Source organism: Strigops habroptila, unplaced genomic scaffold (assembly GCF_004027225.2).
Source record: "Strigops habroptila isolate Jane unplaced genomic scaffold, bStrHab1.2.pri NW_022045611.1_ctg1, whole genome shotgun sequence".
In the NCBI taxonomy this organism is placed as follows: Eukaryota; Metazoa; Chordata; class Aves; order Psittaciformes; family Psittacidae; genus Strigops; species Strigops habroptila.
Window position 1 is genome coordinate 1 of NW_022651090.1, and position 20,440 is coordinate 20,440.

The 20,440-nt window shown below is 59.1% G+C and overlaps 2 protein-coding genes and 2 long non-coding RNA genes across 4 annotated transcripts; 1 reads left to right on the forward strand and 3 right to left on the reverse strand.

The window, feature by feature from the left end:
- Positions 1-73: 73 nt before the first annotated feature.
- LOC115603106 lies at positions 74-13,173 on the forward strand. Its single transcript, XR_003989763.1, has 3 exons — positions 74-157; positions 309-313; positions 13,146-13,173. It is a non-coding gene; the product is annotated as an uncharacterized LOC115603106 (long non-coding RNA).
- On the reverse strand, positions 2,850-10,060 carry LOC115603102 (leucine-rich repeat-containing protein 37A3-like). The gene is made up of 13 exons (XM_030474718.1): positions 9,827-10,060; positions 9,337-9,408; positions 8,651-8,722; positions 8,149-8,229; positions 7,599-7,670; positions 7,201-7,275; positions 6,583-6,701; positions 5,116-6,476; positions 4,916-5,011; positions 3,965-4,023; positions 3,748-3,814; positions 3,592-3,659; positions 2,850-3,279 (listed from the first exon to the last, which is right to left on the reverse strand). The coding sequence occupies exons 4-13, from the start codon at positions 8,166-8,168 to the stop codon at positions 3,195-3,197; spliced, it is 2,022 nt and encodes a 673-aa protein (XP_030330578.1). The 5' UTR covers positions 8,169-8,229; positions 8,651-8,722; positions 9,337-9,408; positions 9,827-10,060; the 3' UTR covers positions 2,850-3,194.
- Positions 12,292-15,432, reverse strand: LOC115603105. Its single transcript, XR_003989762.1, has 2 exons — positions 15,226-15,432; positions 12,292-14,895 (listed from the first exon to the last, which is right to left on the reverse strand). It is a non-coding gene; the product is annotated as an uncharacterized LOC115603105 (long non-coding RNA).
- Positions 15,433-17,230: 1,798 nt separating this feature from the next.
- LOC115603100 (atherin-like) lies at positions 17,231-19,146 on the reverse strand. Its single transcript, XM_030474715.1, has 4 exons — positions 18,738-19,146; positions 18,426-18,586; positions 18,159-18,345; positions 17,231-18,033 (listed from the first exon to the last, which is right to left on the reverse strand). The coding sequence occupies exons 1-4, from the start codon at positions 19,144-19,146 to the stop codon at positions 17,498-17,500; spliced, it is 1,293 nt and encodes a 430-aa protein (XP_030330575.1). The 3' UTR covers positions 17,231-17,497.
- Positions 19,147-20,440: the final 1,294 nt, after the last annotated feature.

Consider the following 20,440-nt stretch of genomic DNA (forward strand, 5'->3'; position numbering starts at 1 on the left):
AAGCCTCTCTGCTTGTGGATGGGGTTGGAGTAACAGCAGTGTGTGTCACTGGTGTTGTAGAGGCTGGGGTGCTTGTGGCTGGCACTGGAGTAGCTGCAGTGCTTGTTGCAGTGGTTGGAATAGCTGCAGCATTTATGCCTGTTGTTGGTATGTAGTAGTTGCAGTGCTTTTGGCTGGCGTTGGAGCAGCTGCAGTGCTTTCTGCCATGGTTGGAATATCTGCAGCACATGTCACTGGAGTTGCAGTAGCCGCAGCACCTGTCCTTGGTGTTGGTGTAGCCAATGTGCCTGTCGCCCCGGTTGGAGTAGACACAGTTCTTATGTCTTGGGTTGGAGAAGCCTCACTGCTTGTCGATGGGGTTGGAGTAACAGCAGTGTGTGCCACTGGCATTGGAGAGGCTGCAGTGCTTGTGGCTGACGCTGGAGTAGCTGCAGGACTTGTGGCTGGGGTTTACGTAGCCACTGTATACATTGCAGGCCTTGGAGTAGTGGCAGTGCTCCTTCCCAGAGTTCAAGAGGCTGCGGAGCAGTAAAGTGGTGGTGGTGTAGCTGCGGTGCTTGTGGATGGGATTGGACTAGCCGCAGTTCATGTAGATGGGGTTGTAGTAGCCACAGTGCCTGTCTTTGGTGTTTGAGTGGCTGATGTGTCTGTTGCGGTAACTGGAGTACCCCCAGTGCTTGTGGCTTCAGTTGGAGAAACCTCACTGCTTGTTAATGAGGTTGGAGTAGCCACAGTGTCTGCCTCACATATTGGAGTAGCCACATTGCTGCGGCTGGCACTGACGTCGCTGCGCCGCTTGTTGCAGTGGTTGGAATAGCTGCAATGTTTATGCCTGTTGTTCGTATGTAGTAGCCGCAGTGCCTCTCACTGGGGTTATAGAAGCCGCAGAGTTTGGGCCTAGGGGTGTAGTAGCTGTAGTGTTTTTTGCTGTGGTTGGAATACCAGCAGTGCCTGTCGCTGTGGTTGGAATAGCCCCAGTGCTTGTGGCTGGTGTTGGAGTAGCTGCATTGTCTGTTGTTCTGCCACCACATCATGTCTCTGCTCCTCTGGCTTCCTGTGCGCCTCCTCACTGCAGAGCATGAGAGACTGAATCAGCCTTGCTCAGGGTAAGTGCTACTGAGCAACAACTAAACCATCGGTGTGTTACCAGCGTTATCCTCAGACTAAAGCCCACCCTCAGCACTGCCCCAGCTACAGGGAGGAGAATGAACTCTCGTGAGGTGTCCTGATACCTAATGCCCTCCAAAGACCCCAGAAACCAACCCCCACAACCCCCCAAAAACTGCACAAGTCCCCAGAAAACACCCAATCCCCCAATAAACACCCAACCTCACAAAACTCCAAAAACCCCAAAACCCCCAAAGCCACCAACTCTCCGCAAAAACCGCAAAGCCCCCCAAAAACCCCAAACCCCCCAAACACCACACACCCCCCAAAAAGCACCCCCCACTTACTTGCCCGGCTGCTGGCTCAGGCTGTGCTGGTGGAGGGTGGCTGTCTCCTGGGGCAGGAGGATCTTTGCAGCCAAGGGTGGTTGAACATGTCCTCCAGAGATGGTCTATCGCAAGCGCGCATGGACAAGCACCACCTGATGAGGTGCTGGCATTCTGGGGAGAACCCGGGAACCGCCGCTCAGTCGCAGGAGGCTCCTGCCCACCTTGTGCCAGCGTCTGCAGCGCCCAGGCCTGGGTGTGCTCAGAGCCGCACCCGAACCTCCCGCTCCATGATCCGTTTTGGAGGAGAGCAGGATGGCAGGACATATGCCACCTCCTCCAGCTGACCAAGGCAGATCAGCTGCCACCTCCTAAATCCCGTTCTCCCTCTGCTGCAAAGGCACCCTAACCCTAACCCTAACCTCACTATCCCTAACCTTAACCCTAACCTAACCCTAACCCTAACCCTAACCCTAACCCTAACCCTAACCCTAACCCTAACCTAACCCTAACCCTAACCCTAACCCCTAACCCCTAACCCCTAACCCTAACCCTCACTCACCCTAACCCTAACCCTAACCCTAACACAATGCGTGTGCACAGCATCATCTGCACAAGTGTGCACAGCATCATGGGCACATATGTACCCAGCACCATCTGCACACGTGTGCACAACATCATGTGCACATGTGTGCACAACACCATCTGCACAAGTGTGCACAGCACGATGTGCATGTGTGCACACACATGTACTGCGGCACGGGGAGGACCATGAACAGACAGAGAGGACAAGGCTCTGCCAGGAGCAGGGAGCACCCGACTGTGCCCCAACACCCTGCAGCCAACATCCTCACCCAACACCCTGCACCTGCAACCAACACCCTGCCCCGAACACCCTGCCCCAAACACCCTGCCCCAAACACCCTGCCCCAAACACCCTGCCCCAAACACCCTGCAACCAACACCCTGCCCCAAACACCCTGCCCCAAACAGCCTGCAACCAACACCCTGCCCCAAACATCCTGCAACCAACACCCTGGACCCCTTCGCTGCCCCTCCAAATCCACTCCCCACTCACACACACATACACATGTTCACGCACACAGCCACCGACACATACACAAGCGGACACGTGCACACACAGACACATGCACAGGTGGGTGCACACATTCACACAAGTGGGGCAGACGTGCACAGACGCACACCCTGGCAGGCACGCTCCTCCATGCGCACACACATGTACTGCACGCGTGTTCTCACAGGCAGCACATACGTGTGCAAGCACACATACTTGGGGGCAGAGCCTCAACCGCACCGCTGTTCATGGCCCTCCCAGTGCTGCAACACACACATGTGCACACATGCACAGGCTCAGACACACGCGTGTGCGCATCCGTCAACTCACAGGACACGGGCTGAATGAACAACCCAACAGTTTATTGGTGACTTCAAAGAACTTCTTCCTAATGTCTAATCCAAACCTAAAGTAAAATCTAAACCTAATGTTGACTCTCAACTCTGTCAGGTTAAAACTACCCCCCCTTAACCTATCACTACAGGCCCCTGTATAAAGTCCCTCTCCAGATCTCTTGTAGTCCCTTCAGGCACTGGGAGCTGCTCTAAGGTCTCTCTGGAGCCTTCTCTTCTCCAGGCTGGAGCACTTGGTCTTGTTGAACTCCCATGATGTTCGCTGTGGGGTGTCACGAGCAGCCAGGGGCCTGCAGCATCCTGCTCCATGGAGAGGGACCATCGTGCCAGGGCTCACGGCGCTTGGGGGGCAAGGGAAAGCGGCTCATCCTCTGACGTCGCGTCCGCACTGGGAGAGCTTGACCGGGATCTGGGATCGCTGAAGTGACAGCAAGGACATAACAGCAATGACATAACAGCCATTGGGCAGGGGGTTGGAACTGGGTGAGTGTTAAGGTCCCTCCCAACCCAAACCACTCGGTGAGTCTGTGCTTCTAAGAACATCTAGGAAATAAGAGCCGGGAAATAACAGTCGAGAAAACAACAGCAAGGAAATAGCATCCAAAGAACTAACAGCAAGGAAATGGCATCTAAGGATATAGCCAAGGAAGTGACATCAACGAAAGCCTCATCAGTTCCTACATGGAACAAGAGCTGAACTCAGCACCGGCATCGCCACCATCACACTTACGTTCGGTCAACGACCACCTCATCCAAGTCTGGCTCCTCTCCAGCGTCGGGCTGAGCCAGGGCTGCCTCCTGCGGGGCAGGGATTGGAGAGGTGAGAAGCAAGCACAGGGCAGGGAGCGGGCAGAGGGGCAGAGCTGGCGCCTGCTCCTGTCCTTACCTCATCCTTGTCCTTGTCCTTGTCCTTGTTCCTGCTCCAGCACTTGGGCTGCAGGTTCTGAAAGCACCTGGAAACAAGCAGGAGCAGAAGGATGAGAAGCGAAGGATGAACTCCTCCGGTGCTGGAGGAGTCGGGGGGTCTCTGGGCCGGGCTGGCCGCTGCTGGAGCAGAGCCTGTTGGGGCAGGGCAGCGAAGGGCAGGGCTGGGCAGGAGTTACCGCTTCAGGCGTGAGTCGCTGCTGCCTTGGGAATCCTCGGCACGTTTCTTGGTGCAAACCTGGTGATGGAGAGACAGAGATTCGGAACATGGAGATTTCCTCATGGAACTCTGCAGCACGGGGGAGCTGGAAGGTTCTTCCTCCAGCCCAGTCCCTTCAACACACGTGCAAGGCTGTGCCAGCAGCCATGCCTTTAGGAAGAGCCCCCCCTGCCTTCCTCCCCAGCTCCCTGCTGCTCCCTGCCTCTGCAATGACCCAGAGCTCTCCTCATCTCAGCCCTGTTGATGTCTGCTTTTCTCATCTGCACAGAGCTCTGCAGGGTTCCCCCTACCCCTTCAACCCCCGCCTGCAACACGCACGTTGGCTTCTAAAGACACAAAAGCTCATTTGTCTCTTTGGAGGAGAAGGGCCCCAAAGGGAGGGCCAAACTCCATGGGCACGATGGGGCCTTTGCCCTGTGCCCAGGCAGGGCCCCCACCCACCAGAGCCACGGCATCATGCAGAAGGGCTGCGTTTGGGCTCAGGGCAGGGAGCAGGGGCATTGCTGCATAGCTGGAAGCAGTGGGTGCTGCAGCAGAGCAAGGCCAGGAGAGGAGCCAGGGAGGGGACGCTTGGGACTAGGGATTGCGGGATAAAGCCTGGGAAAGACTGTGATGAGACGGAGCCACAGCCCCGCCCAAGGAGCTTCTGGGAAGCTGCACAGGAGAGCTAGGGACAGACCCTGACAGGAGCCAGGACAAGCTGCTCCCAGCAGCTCTGAACCCTCTGAGCTCCAGGGTGCGGGCACCACAACAAGCTCCAAGGCTGGGAAAACATCTCCTGCACTCCCCAGCACATCCATGGGCATCCGCAGCAGCACCTGGGGCCCATGTGCACTGTGGGAGCACGCCCCTGCCCCTGTGCGCTCCAGCCCCAGTGCTTGGCTGGCAGCCAAACGAGTCCCTGGCTCACCTTGGAGCAGCAGAGCACCAAGAGAGTAAACGTGATGAGGGAGGACAGCGAGAGCGCCAGCAGCAGCCTCTGGCCAGAGGTGTGCTTGGCCATCTCCTGGGAGAAAAGGAGAGCACATCAGCGTGGAGATGAAAGGGAGGCCCCTTCCGTTCCCCGCTGCCAAGACACACACACGCAGCAGTGCCCCAGCTCTCTCCTACCGTCTCTGCAGACTCGCTGTCCATCTCCCTGGCCTGGACCTGGGCACGGGGAGTCGAGGTGCCGGCGTCCTCCTCCCGCACACACTGCTCCAGGAGATCAGAGGGCTCCGGGTCGTGCTGCCTCTCGCTGAGCAGCTTCAGGAGCAGCCCCGTCCTCGAGACCATCTTGGCGCAGGCCGGCTGGAGCTGGGGCAGGCCGCAGTCCCCGCGCAGGGCTCGAGCCACGTGTGCCATGAACCTGCGCAGGGCTCGGTCTGGCACCAGCGAGTGCAGGTGGCGGCTGAGCAGGGTGTCAAAGGCGGCTCCTCGTGTGGCTGCACCGCCCGGGGCGCTGGAGCTGCCCGGTGCCGTTGGGACAGGGGGTTCCTGCTCCTTGTCCTGCCCACGTGTTGTGCTGCTTGCACGGGCAGTGAGTGGCTGCCCGCCCCCAGAGGAATGCTCTGCTGCAGCCGTGTCCTCTGGTGCGCTGCTGGCAGCAGGGGGGCTGTTGTCAGCCAGCAGAGTATAGAAGAAATGCTGGATCGAGCTCAGCCTCTGCTCTGCTCTACTCTCTGCTGCTGCTGGCTCTTCTTCTGCACCCTCACTGCCCACTGTCTCATCGCTGTCCTGCTGCTCCTGCTCCTCGTTGGTCCCAGCAGAGTCCTGTGTTGGAGATTCTGCTTCCTCCTCATCTTCTGCGCTATCCTCATCCTTCATCCAATCAGCCGCGTTGGTCTGTTCCATGGCGTTGGAATGATCCTGACTCCCGCCAGACCGGGCCAGATGTGGAGCCTCTGTTGGGTATCGTGGAGGGGGCTGTGCTGCAAGAGGGGTGGGTGCTCTCTGGTGGCCGGAGACTGGGAGGATGTTGCTGAGGTTCATCCTTCGGGCTGCTTCCCAGAGGGTGGATTCTGCCTGGGTCAAGTCCAAGAGATGCTCACGCTGTTCCCAGCCTGTGCCTCTTCCTCCCTCTCCTGCTGGCACCTCCTGCCCCTCATCCCTCTGCAGTGGCCGGGCTGTGCTGGGGCTTTTCACAGTCAGGGTGCTCATGGCCTTGTGCAGCTTGTTCTTCAGCTGTGCCACGAGCCCCTCTGCCAGAAAATAGAATCTCCTGGTGTCAATGGAGCTGCTCCAGCCCGTGTGCTGAATGTTCTGCAGCATCAGCATCAGCTCCTTGGCAGTGTTGCCCTCCTGCCTCGAGAGCTGCTGAGGGGAAGGTGCCAACGCATCGGGGCTGCTCAGGCTCAGGACAACCGCAAGCGTGATGGTTCTCTGCTCCCTGAGCAAAGGCTCCTTGGTCTGGAGCTTCAACACAGAGTGGCTGTTCCCCTTCCTAGGTGCCACCGGTCCCATTAGGTATCCTGGTGTCTCTGCCAGAGGAGCTGTAACACACCAAGAGCACATCAGAGACAAGAAGCTTTCTGCCGGACACAGGCTCAGAGGGTTCGCTGTAGCTGGGGGACACGGGCAGGGCTGTGGGGCAGTTACCGCAGTGGGGAGCACTGGTGCTGCACACGCTCGCGCAGTCGAAGCTGAGGGTCCTGCACGGGGTCTCGGTGCTGTGCTTGTGCTGGCAGAGGCAGCAGGCCGTGTCGTTGGACAGCTTGCTAAAGAACAGAGGTTGTGGACAAACACTCAGCATCTTGACCCAGGGCAGCGAGTCCAACCCAGGTGACACACAGAAATGCATCAGGGGTTTGCTTCAGTCTCTGCTACAGCTCTGGGAAACTTCCCCTCACCCCCAATGTCCCAATGGACAGTTTTGTTCTCATTCCTAAGAGGGGATTGAAGGAGAATCCAGGCTTCTCCATTGGCATCAAAACGTTGGGTTTACTTTGAAAATGGAACTAGTCCCAGAGTACAACTGGAAACAGAAATGCCCCCACCTTGATTTAAAACTTCCCTTTGCCAAACCAGGAACGTGTCCTGGGAAAGGGGAAATTCTGTTTCTTAGCACTTGAGTTTTGGGGTGCTCGAAGCAAACAGCAACCCTTCAGCTTGCCGGGGTTGTTGTGATGTAGTGGTGGTGTGTTCGTTCCCCAGGCAGATCCCCTGTCCCAGCAGTTGGGATCTGCTGGAGGTGGGAGCCGGTCCCTGCACACTCACAGTGTTTCCAGGCGGGATGTTCTCAGGAGCAGCATGAGCAGCGTTTGCCGAGTCACTTGTGTGGCACCCAGGTCCCTGCAAGGGTTTGAAGAAACACGTTACATTTGAGGTGGTGGCACCAGCCTGTGCTCTGGGAATAATGCCAGTCCCTGCTCCTTGCGGTGCTGGTCGCAGAGGGATCCGCTGCTACCTAATCCAGGAGAAATGATGGAAAACCCTCTCGCCTTCCTGCTTTGCCCTGCTCCCACCCATGGGTCTGAAGCAGGAGGGCTCCTGCAGATCCCGTGGGAGACGGATGCAGACAAGTTCAAGCCTGTGTCCCAGCTCCTTTCCTGACCACGGGGCACCCAGAGACACAAAGATCCATGTTAACCTGTTAACAAGGAGTCTGTACTTACAGATGGGTGACTGAAGGCAGCTTGAAGAACCACATGTCCTCGATAACGGACAGGGGGTTACGGCTCAGGATCCTGAAATGAACCAACACCCCATGTGAGCGGGGGGTGCAGGACGGGAGCGCTGGGCAGGGGCTCAGTGCTACGGGTGTGAGGAAGGGCCTGGGATGAAAGCTCGAGGCCGGGGCAGATGCTGATGGGCTGTTTCACAACATACATCAGGTCCTGACTAGCTCCAGCTCAGAGAGCAAAAGCCCAGAAGTGCTGCTTCTGGAAAACACAACAGCTCTTTCTTTCCTCCTCAGCTCACACCTTCTCGTGGCTTCCCTCCACCAGCACTCTGATGTTACCTTGGACTCTTACTTTCCCTATTTTCTAACATTCCCACTGTCCGTGAGCTTTGTCTCTGCTCCTGGACCCAGCCAGGCAAAGCTGCGGCCTGCCAGAGTTGTCATTCAGCATTTCTTATGCCGCCTATTTGGGGTAAGGGGTGAGAAGAACTCAGTGACAAGTGCCACTGCTCTGAGCTACCCTTAGCCCTTGGAACACTCACAGTGTCTGGAGGAACTGCATCCCGTGCCATGCCCGGAAGGTGTCGTTCCGGATCTCGGTGATAAGATTTCCCTCCAGGTTTCTGGGGAAGAAGGAGACCACAGAAATGAATCCAGCTCCACAGGAAGCTGGAGCGAAGCAGCCCTGATTGGTAGGCAACAGCCACATCCAAGGGGAAACTGGGAGGAAACTGCCATTTTCCCTCTTGGTGTTCGTTAACCTGTCCAGGAGAGGAGATGAAGTGCACATGTGCTGCATCTCTTTCTGCTCCGGGACACAGCAAGCCTCAAGACATGGCTTCTATTACGGCTGTGTTTGCACAAGCACACCATGGCCCTCATCCTGGTGTGGCCACCCAGCCATGCCCTGAGCTCGGCTGCTCTTTGAGCAGGAGAAATTGGAGTCCTTGTTCTAAAAACAACGGGAGCATTTTCCAGCACCAGGAGGTTCTAAATGCAAACAGACTTCACCAAAGACACCAGAAAGAAACTTCCATAACTCACATCGTCTCCAGGAAAGGAAGGTTCTCAAAAGCACGTGCCTCGATCAACTGGATTTTGTTGTAAGATAAATCCCTGTTAACAGGAGAACACAAAACGTTGCTGACATTTGCACTGTGCTGTTTCCTTTCATGTGCTTTGACACTCGCAGCACAGATGTTCCATAGCTCTGATTTCAGGTGGGGTTTCTCTCTGACACTGGCTTGCAGTGGTGTGTAACGGGGGCTCACACTCCTGACCGGGGTGGCTGCAGCTCAGAGAGGTTTTTCCCAGCTCTGATCCCACCAGAGGTATTTGAGAGCTGATTTTCCTCTCTGGTAACAGAGCAGGTTCTTTATGCAGGCCCCAAGGGCACCTCATGTGTGAGGCCTCAGGGACAGGCTGCAACCAGGTGTGACCAACATGGGGCTATTTCTCTCAGCTCCTCCCTCCTACACCACACTTGGCAGCAACTGATGCTAAAGAGACCCTATTAAAGACACAAACCCAGGAAGGTGGAAGTCTGGAAAGGGGACGATGAAGGGGTGACCTAAACGTCACCTTCCTGCACAGCTCTGCTCTGAGATGTGTGCAGGAGTCCCCTGGCCTGGCTCTAGAAACCAAAAGGTTCCTTGTCCCAGCCTGAATTCGCTGCCTGGCCAGGACAGGGGGAGGCCGTGCCCACCGCCATGGGCAGGGGGGGTACGTACAGGTGCCTCAGCAGGAGCAGCCCCTCCAGTGAGCGCCTCTTCACTGCCTGCAGGCTGTTGTCCTGGAGGACTCTGCAAGAGACAGACGGACACGGACAGTGGCACCCGCAGCTCTCCAGGGGTGATGGAGCTGTCGGGGAGAACAACCCTGCAGCAGCGTCACTGCAGCATCTCTCTGAGTCCCGCGAGGGCTCATCACACTCATGGCAGGAGCAGGCGCTTGCTCCCGGCCTGCTGACACCGACTGCAGCCTGAGCATGGGTTCCACAGCCCCAGGGATGGCCCCGTGGGGCAGGAGGGACACAGCCCAGGGCCCTTCTCGCCATGGAGCAGCCCTGGGGATTCACACTCCTCCTTGCTGAGCAGCTCGGCCTCGGCTCCACATGGCGAGCACTGGTGTGGTGCTCGGCACAGCCTCGGCTCGACAGCCAGGCGGAGGGATGGGGACCCCGGAACCCCTGTGCCATGTCAGACACTGGTGGATACTCACAGCTTCTCAGCCCACGGGTATGCCTTCCACGCCTGCGGGGAGATGAGGGTGAGCGCGTTCCCAGTGAAATCCCTGCGGAGAAGCCATTGGCAGCGTCACCCCCAGCACCAGCCCTTCCCCTGCCCCCGGGCTGTGGGGTGGCCGCGGGGCTGGCCTGGAGCTGCCCCCTCGGCGCTGCCCATCAGCCCCCCACACGCAGCGTGTCCCCGGCAGCCGCTCTCGGGGTGTCCCGGGGCAGCGCCCGGAGCTGTGGGGCACTCACAGCACAGAGAAGGGCCGTCGGCGGGTGGCCGGGGGCACGCTGGCCAGGGCAGCGCGGCTGCAGTCCAGCCGGCGCCCGCGGCAGCGGCAGGGCCCCGGGCAGGGCTCCAGGGCCCGGCCCAGGCCGGGGGCCATGCCCAGCAGCAGCAGCACCAGCAGCAGCGGCGCCATGGCGGGGCAGAGCCTGGCCGCAGTTGGCAGCACACGAGGCTCAGGGCTGGGATCAACACCATGAGCCCTCGTCTGCGACCAGCAGCGGGTCTGGGGCTGGGCTGGCCCCGCCGGCAGGATATATCCTGGGACACCTCACAATGGGGCCGTGACACAGAGATCCACCGGCCAGGCCTGTGGGTGTCCCCTTTGTGACACAGCACTGTCACACTGAACACTGCCAGGGATGGGGCAGCCACAGCTCCTCTGGGCACCCTGTGCCTGTGTCCCACCACCCTCACAGGGAACAACTTCTTCCCGAGATCTCATCTCATCTCCCCTCTCTGTCAGATTAAAGCCGTTCCCCCTTGTCCCGTCCCCACAGGCCCTTGCTCTCCCCACAAGAAATGAAGGGAGATCCCAGGATTTAAGGCAGCCGGAGCACTCGGCTGCCGGCTCAGCCAGCGGAACTCGCACACCGAGTCCAAAGCAGCGACTCTGGTGAAGTCACTTGAGGTGTTCTTGGGAACTCCTAAAGCACCCGAAGAACGCGATCGCCACCCACCTCGTTCCACGCTCGTGTGTCCACAGGCGTCACCGGCACCGAGACACCAAGACGGGAACCACCAGGGGAGCTGCTGTTGCCTCCTCCACCAGTAGCTTGTGTTCTATGGGGCAGTTGTCATCTCCTGGTGCCTCCAGTGACGGGTGCTGTGGGGTTCCGTGGCCTCCCACACCTGAACATGGGGTGTTTCAGAATCAGCCATTCCTGTGGTCCCTATGTCCCCATGGTCATCGTGATGCTTGTGTCCCCCTGGTCCCCATGTGCCCCTCCATGTCCCCATGGTCCCCGTGCCCCCAGCAAATCCCCATGGTCCCTGTGTCCCCCCATACGGTGGCAGATGGCCCTGTACCATGAGACGGCCGATAAGGCCAAGAGCTCCGACAGCCCCGAGCAGATCGCCCGGAGGGTGCAGGAGGTGTCGGCCGTGCTCTACCTCCTCCAGCACGTCGGGGGTGCTGGGGGGTCCCCGGGTGCTCCTGGGAGGCTCTGCAGTGCAGGGGATATTGGCTGTGCCCCATGGCCTCGAGCACCTCAGGGTTCTTGGGGGCCCAAGGGGCTTTAAGAATCCCTGGGGGGTCCTGAGGTCCTCAAGAGTCTTGGGGGGAAACTTGGGTGTATCCAGGGGTGCCATGGAGGGGTTCCTGGGATGCTATGGGGGCTCTGGTGGGGTCCATGGGGTGCTCTGGAGGTGCTCCAGGCCTTCCCTGGCATTCTCTAGGGGTATCCCCGGGATGCTCTGGGGGTCCTGAGGATGCTCTGGGGGTGCTTTAGGGGTCACCGTGGCCAAATCCCCCCCCTGTGCCGGGTTCCCAGCACCCCATCCTCCCAGGCACCTCCCAGCCCCACTGCCCAGTGCTCACACCCGCCCCCCGCATTCCCCAGCACCCCGGGAGCGCCCGGCCCCACTGCCCAGAGCCTCGGGGGTCCGCAGACCCCCAGCCCCGCTCCGCCGCGCGCCCCGGGCCCGCCTCCGCCGCAGCCAATCAGAGCGCGGCTCCCCCGCGCGGGGCACGCTGGGAGCTGTAGTCCGGGCTCCGGCGCATGCGCACGGCGCAGCCTGTTGCGGCAGAGGGGGTGTGCAGCGGGACCCCCGTGCGGGGCGGGGCGGGGCCTTTCCTCAGGGAGCAGCCGCCCCTCATGGAACCCCAGAGGCACGGGAGGGGTTGGGGGGAAGGGACCTTAAAGCTGCTCCAGCCCCTGCCATGGGCAGGGACACCTTCCACTGGAGCAGTGTGTGTCCCTGTCCAACCTGGCCTTGAACACTGCCAGGGATGGGGCAGCCACAGCTTCTCTGGGCGCCCTGTGCCAGTGTCCCACCACCCTCACAGGGAAGAGCTTCTGCCTGAGAGCTCATCTCAGTCTACCTTTGTGTAGCTCCATTTGTTGGTAAAAGTGTCAGCAGCAATGACTGAAACCTGAAGCCTTTCTTTCAACGGGGACACTCTGTCATTTGTCATTAAACCACAAACAGAAACTCAATGCCCATTGCAGTGAAAAAACCCATTTATTGCAGATTGCTGCAACGCTGCTGCCTGAGCAGAGGAGAAAAGAACATCCTCGAGGAAAAACAAACCCCACCCAGGTCCCGTTAACAAGAATAGAGCTAAAAACAACTGATCACACAAGTTACTTATTTCTATGTATGACCCGCACGTGTCAACTGACAGTGCGGCACTGCAGGAGATCCACCTCCAGAACCTGTTAAAATTAGTGTATTAAACATTTCTAGTACAAACATTTCATCGCTTCACATCACTACAAAGCACAGCCATTCGAACCTTCACATCCACTAGTGCTAGAAATGTATCTCTTCAAGGTGAAAAAGTTATTTGGAAGACCTATTTAAACCCAAGCACTAACCCAACAAATACCTTGTCACTGCAGATACCACAGAGTTGAAAGAGAATTGTTAATGCAGGAGAATCCTGCACTACTGTCAAAGATTGGCTTTTAGCACCTGACAGGTAGAAAATGTGGAGGCACAGACGGGACTTGCCCATCCTCCCGCGTCACCCACCACCTCGGTGCACCCAGGTCCTTGAGCAGAAGCCATCCCATGACTGGGTTTGCCTTTGCCTGAGGCAGGAATACCCCACACTGGTTTCCCCAGCACATTCTGTACATGCACCATTCTCCCCGCTGCGGTGGCAGAGCACGTTTCATATCTTGCCCAGAGCAGACTGGCCCAAGGGCCGCTGCAGGAACTATCTCCTGGTTCAGTTGTTCAAAGCTGGTCATTGCTCAGGGCTCTTCCAGCCTCCTGGACAGGAGCGACTGATAACGGCGCACGTTGGTTCTTTAGTTCAGCTGCAGTGCCTGCTACCGGGATTGGAGTAGCTGCAGTGCCTGTCACTGGGGTTGGAGAAGCCGCAGTGCTTGTTGCTGGGGCTGGAATAGCCACAGTGCCTGTCCTTGGTCTTGGAGTAGGCAATGTGGCTGTCGCTGTGCTTGGAGTAGCCACAGTGCTTGTGGTTCAGGTTGGAGAAGCCTCACTGCTTGTCGATGGGTTGGAGCAGCTGCAGTGGTGGCTGGCACTGAAGTAGCTGCAGTACTTGTTGCCAGGGTTGGAATTCCTGCAGTACATATTGCTGGAGTTGTAGAAGTCACAGTGCCTGTCCTTGGTGTTGGAGCAACTGATGTACCTATCGCCCTGCTTGGAGTAGACACAGTTCTTCTGGCTTGGGTTAGAGAAGCCTCACTGCTTGTTGATGGGTTGGAGTAGCAGCAGTGTGTGTCACTGGTGTTGGAGAGGCTGCAGTGCTTGTGGCTGGCACTGGAGTAGCTGCAGTGCTTGTGGCTGGCACTGGAGTAGCTGCAGTGCTTGTGGCTGGGGTTGGATTAGTCGCAGTGCATGTTGATGGCTTGATGGGTGGATGGGTTGTAGAGGCCACAGTGCTTGTCCTTGGTGTTCGAGTGGCCGATGTGTCTGTCACAGCACTTGGAACACCTGCTGTGCTTGTGGCTTGGGTTAGAGAAGCCTCACTACTTGTCAATGAGAGTGGAACAGCCGCAGTGTCTTTCTCAGACATTGGAGTAGCCGCATTGCTGTGGTTGGCACTGAAGTAGCTGCTCTGCTTGGTGCAGTGGTTGGAATAGCTGCAGCATTTATGCCTCTTGTTGGCACGCAGTAGCTGCGGTCCCTGTTGCTGGTGTTGGAGCTGCTTCAGTGCTTGTGGCTGGGATTGGAGCAGCCACGGTGCTTGTGGCTGGCATTGGAATACCTGCAGTACATGGTGCTGGAGTTGTAGTAGCCACAGCGCCTGTCCTTGGCATTGGAGTAGCAGATGTGCCTGTTGCCATGGTTGGAGTAGACACAGTTCTTATGACTTGGGTTGGAGAAGCCTCACTGCTTGTTGATGGGGTTGGAGTAGCCGCAGTGTGTGTCACTGGCATTGGAGAGGCTGCAGTGCTTGTGGCTGGCACTGGAGTAGCTGCAGAACTTGTGGCTGGGGTTGACATAGCCACTGTATACGTTGCAGGCCTTGGAGTAGTGGCAGTGCTTCTTCCTAGAGTTAGACTAGCTGCGGAGCAGCAAACTGGTGGTGGATCAGCTGCAGTGCTTGTGGTTGGAGCTGGATTAGCCGCAGTGCATGTTGACAGGGTTGTAGTAGCCACAGTGCCTGGCCTTAGTGTTCGAGCAGCCCATGTATCTGTCACGGTACCTAGAGTACCTGCAGTGCTTGTGGCTTGGGTTGGAGAAGCCTCACTGCTTATCAATGATGTTGGAGTAGCTGCAGTGTCAGTCTCCCACATTGGAGTAGCCGCATTGCTGTGGTTGGCGCTGCAGCAGCTTCTCTCCTTGTTGCTGTGGTTGGAATAACTGCAGTATTTATGCCTGTTGTTGGTATGCAGTAGCTGCAGTCCCTGTCTCTGGGGTTGGAGGAGCTGCAGGACTTGTGGCTGGTGTTGGAGCAGCCTCAGTGCTTTTTCTCTGTGGTTTGAATACCTGCAGTCCATGTTGCTGGAGTTGTAGTAGGCACAGTTCTTATGGCTTGGGTTGGAGAAGCCTCACTGCTTGTCGATAGGGTTGGAGTAGCTGCAGTGGTGGCTGGCACTGAAGTAGCTGCAGTGCTTATTGCTGGGGTTGGCATACCTGCAGTGCATGTTGTAATAGCCACAGCGCCTGTCTTGGTGTTGAAGTAACTGAGGTACCTGTTGCCCTGATTGGAGTAGGACTCGATATAGTTCTTATGTCTTGAATTGGAGAAGCCTCACTGCCTGTAGATGAGCTCAGAGTAGCCGCAGTGTCTGTCTCAGATACTGGAGTAGCCACATTGCTGTGGCTGGCACTGAAATAGCTGCTCTGCTTGTTGCAGTGGTTAGAATAACTGCAGTGTTTATGCCTGTTGTTGGCATGTAGTAGCCGCAGTCCCTGTCACTGGCATTGGAGCAGCCACAGTGCTTGTAGCTGGGGTTGGCATACCTGCAGTGCATGTCGCTGGAGTTGTAGCAGCCACAGCACATGTTCTTGCTGTTGAAGTAACTGATGTACCTGTCGCCATGGTTGGAGTAGACACAGTTCTTATGGCTTGGGTTGGAGAAGCCTCACTGCTTGTCGATGGGGTTGGAGTAACAGCAGTGTGTGTCACTGGCGTTGTAGAGGCTGGGGTGCTTGTGGCTGGCACTGGAGTAGCTGCAGTGCTTGTTGCAGTGGTTGGAATAGCTGCAGCATTTATGCTTGTTGTTGGTGTGTAGTAGTTGCAGTGCTTTTGGCTGGTGTTGGAGCAGCTGCAGTGCTTTCTGCCATGGTTGGAATATCTGCAGTACATGTCACTGGAGTTGCAGTAGCCACAGCACCTGTCCTTGATGTTGACGTAGCCAATGTGCCTGTCGCCTGGTTGGAGTAGACACAGTTCTTATGGCTTGGGTTGGAGAAGCCTCACTGCTTGTTGATGGGGTTGGAGTAACAGCAGTGTGTGCCACTGGCATTGGAGAGGCTGCAGTGCTTGTGGCTGGCACTGGAGTAGTTGCAGGACTTGTGGCTGGGGTTGACATAGCCACTGTATACGTTGCAGGCCTTGGAGTAGTGGCAGTGCTCCTTCCAAGAGCAGAAGTAGCTGTGGAGCAGCAAACTGGTGGTGGAGTAGCTGCGGTGTTTGTGGCTGGGATTGGATTAGCCGCAGTTCATGTAGATGGGGTTGCAGTAGCCACAGTGCCTGCCTTTGGCGTTTGAGTGGCTGATGTGTCTGTCGCGGTAATTGGAGTACCCCCAGTGCTTGTGGCTTCAGTTGGAGAAACCTCACTGCTTGTTAATGAGTTGGAGTAGCCACAGTGTCTGCCTCACATATTGGAGTAGCCACATTGCTGCGGCTGGCACTGACGTCACTGCTCCGCTTGTTGCAGTGGTCGGAATAGCTGCAATGTTTATGCCTGTTGTTTGTATGTAGTAGCCGCAGTGCCTCTCACTGGGGTTATAGAAGCCGCAGAGTTTGGGTCTAGGGTTGTAGTAGCTGTAGTGTTTTTTGCTGTGGTTGGAATACCAGCAGTGCCTGTCGCTGTGGTTGGAATAGCCCCAGTGCTTGTGGCTGGTGTTGGAGTAGCTGCATTGTCTGTTGTTCTGCCACCACATCATGTCTCTGCTCCTCTGGCTTCCTGTGCACCTCCTCACTGCAGAGCATGAGAGACTGAATCAGCCTTGCTCAGGGTAAGTGCTACTGAGCAACAACTAAACCATCGGTGTGTTACCAGCGTTATGCTCAGACTAAAGCCCACCCTCAGCACTGCCCCAGCTACTGGGAGGAGAATGAACTCTCGTGAGGTGTCCTGATACCTAATGCCCTCCAAAGACCCCAGAAACCAACCCCCACAACCCCGCAAAAACTGCACAAGTCCCCAGAAAACACCCAATCCCCCAATAAACACCCAACCTCACAAAACTCCAAAAACCCCAAAATCCCCAAAGCCACGAACTCTCCGCAAAAACCGCAAAGCCCCCCAAAAACCCCAAACCCCCCAAACACCACACACCCCCCAAAAAGCACCCCCCACTTACTCGCCCGGCTGCTGTCTCAGGCTGTGCTGGTGGAGGGTGGCTGTCTCCTGGGACAGGAGGATCTTTGCAGCCAAGGGTGGTTGAACATGTCCTCCAGAGATGGTCTATCGCAAGCGCGCATGGACAAGCACCACCTGATGAGGTGCTGGCATTCTGGGGAGAACCCGGGAACCGCCGCTCAGTCGCAGGAGGCTCCTGCCCACCTTGTGCCACCGTCCGCAGCGCCCAGGCCTGGGTGTGCTCAGAGCCGCACCCGAACCTCCCGCTCTATGATCCGTTTTGGAGGAGAGCAGGATGGCAGGATATGTGCCACCTCCTCCAGCTGACAAAGGCAGATCAGCTGCCACCCCCAAAATCCTGTTCTCCCTCTGCTGCTGCAAAGCTGGGTACCCACCGACAGAAATTTGGCGCCGGAAGAAGAGCTGCCCGCGGATGATGTCCTCGTCGCGCTGGAAGGGGACGTCCCCACATACCATCTCCTACAGCAGCACACCCAGGGACCAGATCGCCGCTGGACGGCCGTGGTAGCAGTGGTTGCGGAACCACTCCGGCGGGTAGTACACAGGTGTTCCTACAACAGGATACAGGCGCAGCTCATCAGGCGGATGCTGCCTGCTCCCAGATCCTCGCCCGAGCATCCCCGGGGATGTGGGGCCTGCACCAGTGGCCCCACAGACGGGGGACACACACTCAGTGTGACCCGTCACCCTGTCCCCAGCACGTGACTCTTGTTCACAAACTGCCCGCAACTGGGATCACCCTCGGCTGTGGGCTCACCGCTAAATTGGGTGTAGACTGTGTCCCTGAGGTGGGTGCTGCAACCGAAGTCAGTGAGCTTGACTTCACCGTTAGCCAGGTTGAGAATGATGTTCTCGGCCTTGATGTCTCGATGCAGGACGCCGCAGCTGTGGCAGTGCCGCACAGCCACCAGCACCTGCATGAAAATGCCCCACGCCAGACCCTCGGGCAGGAACCTCCGCTCCCTGATGAAATCCAAGAGATCCTGCGACAGCTCCAGACACTCCAGCACCAGCATGAAGCAGTCGGGCAGCTCAAACCAATCGAGGAGCTGGATGATGGCACTGCAGCCGGAGCGCACCTTCCTCATCATTGCGATCTCCATTGGCACGCGAGTGCCACTGGGCTGCGGGGGGACCACGACCCCGTCAGGGGGCTGATGCTGCACCGGGGGTCCTGTGCCTCCCTGCCTGGGATGCTCCAGTGCCCTCCTGCCCAGCCCTACCGGTACCGGGTGACCCCTTACCCCAGAGATGCTCTGGTCCTCCCATTCATGACCCCACCGGTATCAGTTGCCTCCCACCCCGGGGCTGCCCCGGTGCCCCCCTACCCGGCCCAACCAGTACCAGGCACCCCCTGCCCTGGATGCTCTGCGTCCCCCGGTGACTCCATGCCCACCCCCCTGGCGCTGTCCCCGTTTCCCCCCTCCCGACCCCACCGCCCGCCCTGCCCTGCGCTGTCCCGGTGGCCACGCACACTCACCCGCTCTCCCCATGAGGAGATGCGCTCCCGAGCCACGCGTTTGGTCGCCACCTGCAAGCCAAGGGCAGCGTTGGGCTGAGCTGGCCCCCGCCCCGCCGCCTTCCCACCCCGCCGCCAGCCCCGCCACTTACAGGGGCGCCGTTGGACAGGCGGACCCCCGAGTAGACCGAGCTGAAGCCGCCGCTCCACAGCAGTGGTGCCACTCGATAAAGCCGCTCCAGGGGCTCTTTCGTCTTCCCCTCGCGCCGGACGCGGCCGCTACCGCGGCGTGTGGAGCCTCCGCTGGCCACCACTGGCCGGGCCGGGCCGAGCCGAGCGGAGCCGGGTCCTTACCGGCCTTCCCCGGCTGAGGCTCCGCGGCGTGCCGCTCCCCGCCGCTCCCGGAGCACAGATACGCCGATGGGTCAAGCCGCGTCAGCAGCACCACGGGCACCTTGCCCGACCACTCTCCCACTGCCGGTGCCGGCACCCCCGCAGCCGCCCCGCGCACCGGGGGCTCGGGAGTGGCGGTGCCGAGCGGCCGGGGCCGGGCGGGGCTGCCCGGGGCGGGGGCGGGGACGGCCGCGGCGGCCGGGCGGCTGCCGGACAGGGAAGGAGCCGCCGCCCTGGCCCCCCGGCGCCGCCCGGCGCCGGCCCTTCGTCTGCGGCGGCGACCCCCGGCCCGCCCGGGGCGGAGCGGAGGCTGGGGGCGGGCAGGGGAGCGCCGGGGGGCGGAGCTGCCTCGGCGGACCCAGCGGGGGCGGCTCGCTCAGCGCCGCTGCTGCCAGTATCGGGAGAGCGCAGCGGCGCGGCGAGCCCCGGCGGGGCGGCCGGGAGGAGGGTCCGGGGGTTGGGGGGAGCGGGGGGCACCATCGCGGGAGGGAGGGCTCCGACCCGCCGAGAGCTGCCGCCGCCGCCGCACCTGTTGCTGCTGCTGCTGCCGCTGCCGCGAATGCTGCTGCTGCTGTCGCTGCTGCCGCTGCCGCCGCTGCCGCGAATGCCGCTGCCGCGAATGCTGCTGCTGCCGCCGCTGCTGCTGCTGCTGCCGCTCGCACCGGCTCTGCCCCCGCGCGCCCCAGGCACCCGCTGCCACCGGTCGGAGCGGCCGGCGCGGGGGCGCTCGCGGCCGTGGGAGCCCGTGGAACGGCCGTGCGGGCCCTGCCCAGCCCCGCGAGCGGGCTCGTGCGCCCCCCGCCGGGCCGCAGCATCCCCGCGGCCGAACCGCGGCGCTGGGACCGCGGCGCTCCCCGTCCGAGCCCTCCGCGGGGAGCCTGTTCCTCACTCGATCCCTTTTCCCTGCGGCCTCGCCGCGTCCCGGCGGTGCCCGAACCCCGTCCCACCCGCTCTCCCAGCGCCGCCGTTATTCATCGCGGGCAACCTTCCCCCCCCTCCCACCCTCGCGGAGGGCTGGATCCAGCCTTCCCCGTGCTGCTCTCGGGGGCTGGTCCTGGGTAACGCGGCTCCAGGTGCCTTTGGGGGACCTGCAGAACCAGTCTCGCTGGGAGACAAACCGCTGGGTTCCGCAGCAGCCACGCTGTGTTCCCCCGCACCCCGCATACTCACAGCATCCTTCATCCTGCAATCCCGCAATAAAGAGGTCTCTCCATCCATCAAGTGCTTCCTTTTATTTCAATCTGCGTGGAAAACAAACAAACAAGACTCCTGCGTTCCCTACACTGTACTCTATTAACTGTGAACACAAATCCTTCCGGCTCAACACTCGGTCCCATGGCCAGACCTGACAGCACGGGCAGCCGGGGCCAGCTCCCCCTGCCCCAGCCCCAGACAAGACCCCCCTGGCGAAAAGCAACCCTCAGCTGCAGACTGAGAATCTGCCCATAGCACAGAAACGGCAGTGACCAGAACTATGGCCATGGAATACCCCTTTGGCTAGTTCGGGTCAGGTGTCCTGTCTCTGCTTCCTCCCGGCTTCTTGTGCCCCTCTTCACTGCAGAGCATGAGAGAGTGAAAAGTGCTTGCTCAGGGTAAGTGCTACTGAGCAACAACTAAATCATGGGTGTATTACCAGTGTTATTCCCAGAATAAAGCCAGAACACAGCACTGCACCAGCTACAGGGAAGAGAGTTAGTTCTATTCCAGCCAAAACCAGGACAGATAACTAAAGGAGCTCCTTAAAATGAGGGTTTGGAGCCCCAAATGAGTCTTT

Bases quoted from the DNA above. Each gene is read 5' to 3' on its own strand.
- LOC115603102 (XM_030474718.1), bottom strand. From the start codon at position 8,168: ATGCAGTTCCTCCAGACACT. The intron at 4,024-4,915 runs GTGAGCCAGGGA...CTCCATCACCAG, and splicing joins TGGTGCTCTGCTGCTCCAAG to GTTTGCACCAAGAAACGTGC. The intron at 3,280-3,591 runs GTAAGTGTGATG...CTGTCACTTCAG, and splicing joins GAGGTGGTCGTTGACCGAAC to CGATCCCAGATCCCGGTCAA.
- LOC115603100 (XM_030474715.1), bottom strand. From the start codon at position 19,146: ATGGTGCCCCCCGCTCCCCCCAACCCCCGGACCCTCCTCCCGGCCGCC. The intron at 18,587-18,737 runs GTCGGGCAAGGT...CGGCCCGGCCAG, and splicing joins GCACCGGCAGTGGGAGAGTG to TGGTGGCCAGCGGAGGCTCC. The intron at 18,034-18,158 runs GTACTGGTTGGG...CGGTACCGGTAG, and splicing joins TCCAGGGCAGGGGGTGCCTG to GGCTGGGCAGGAGGGCACTG.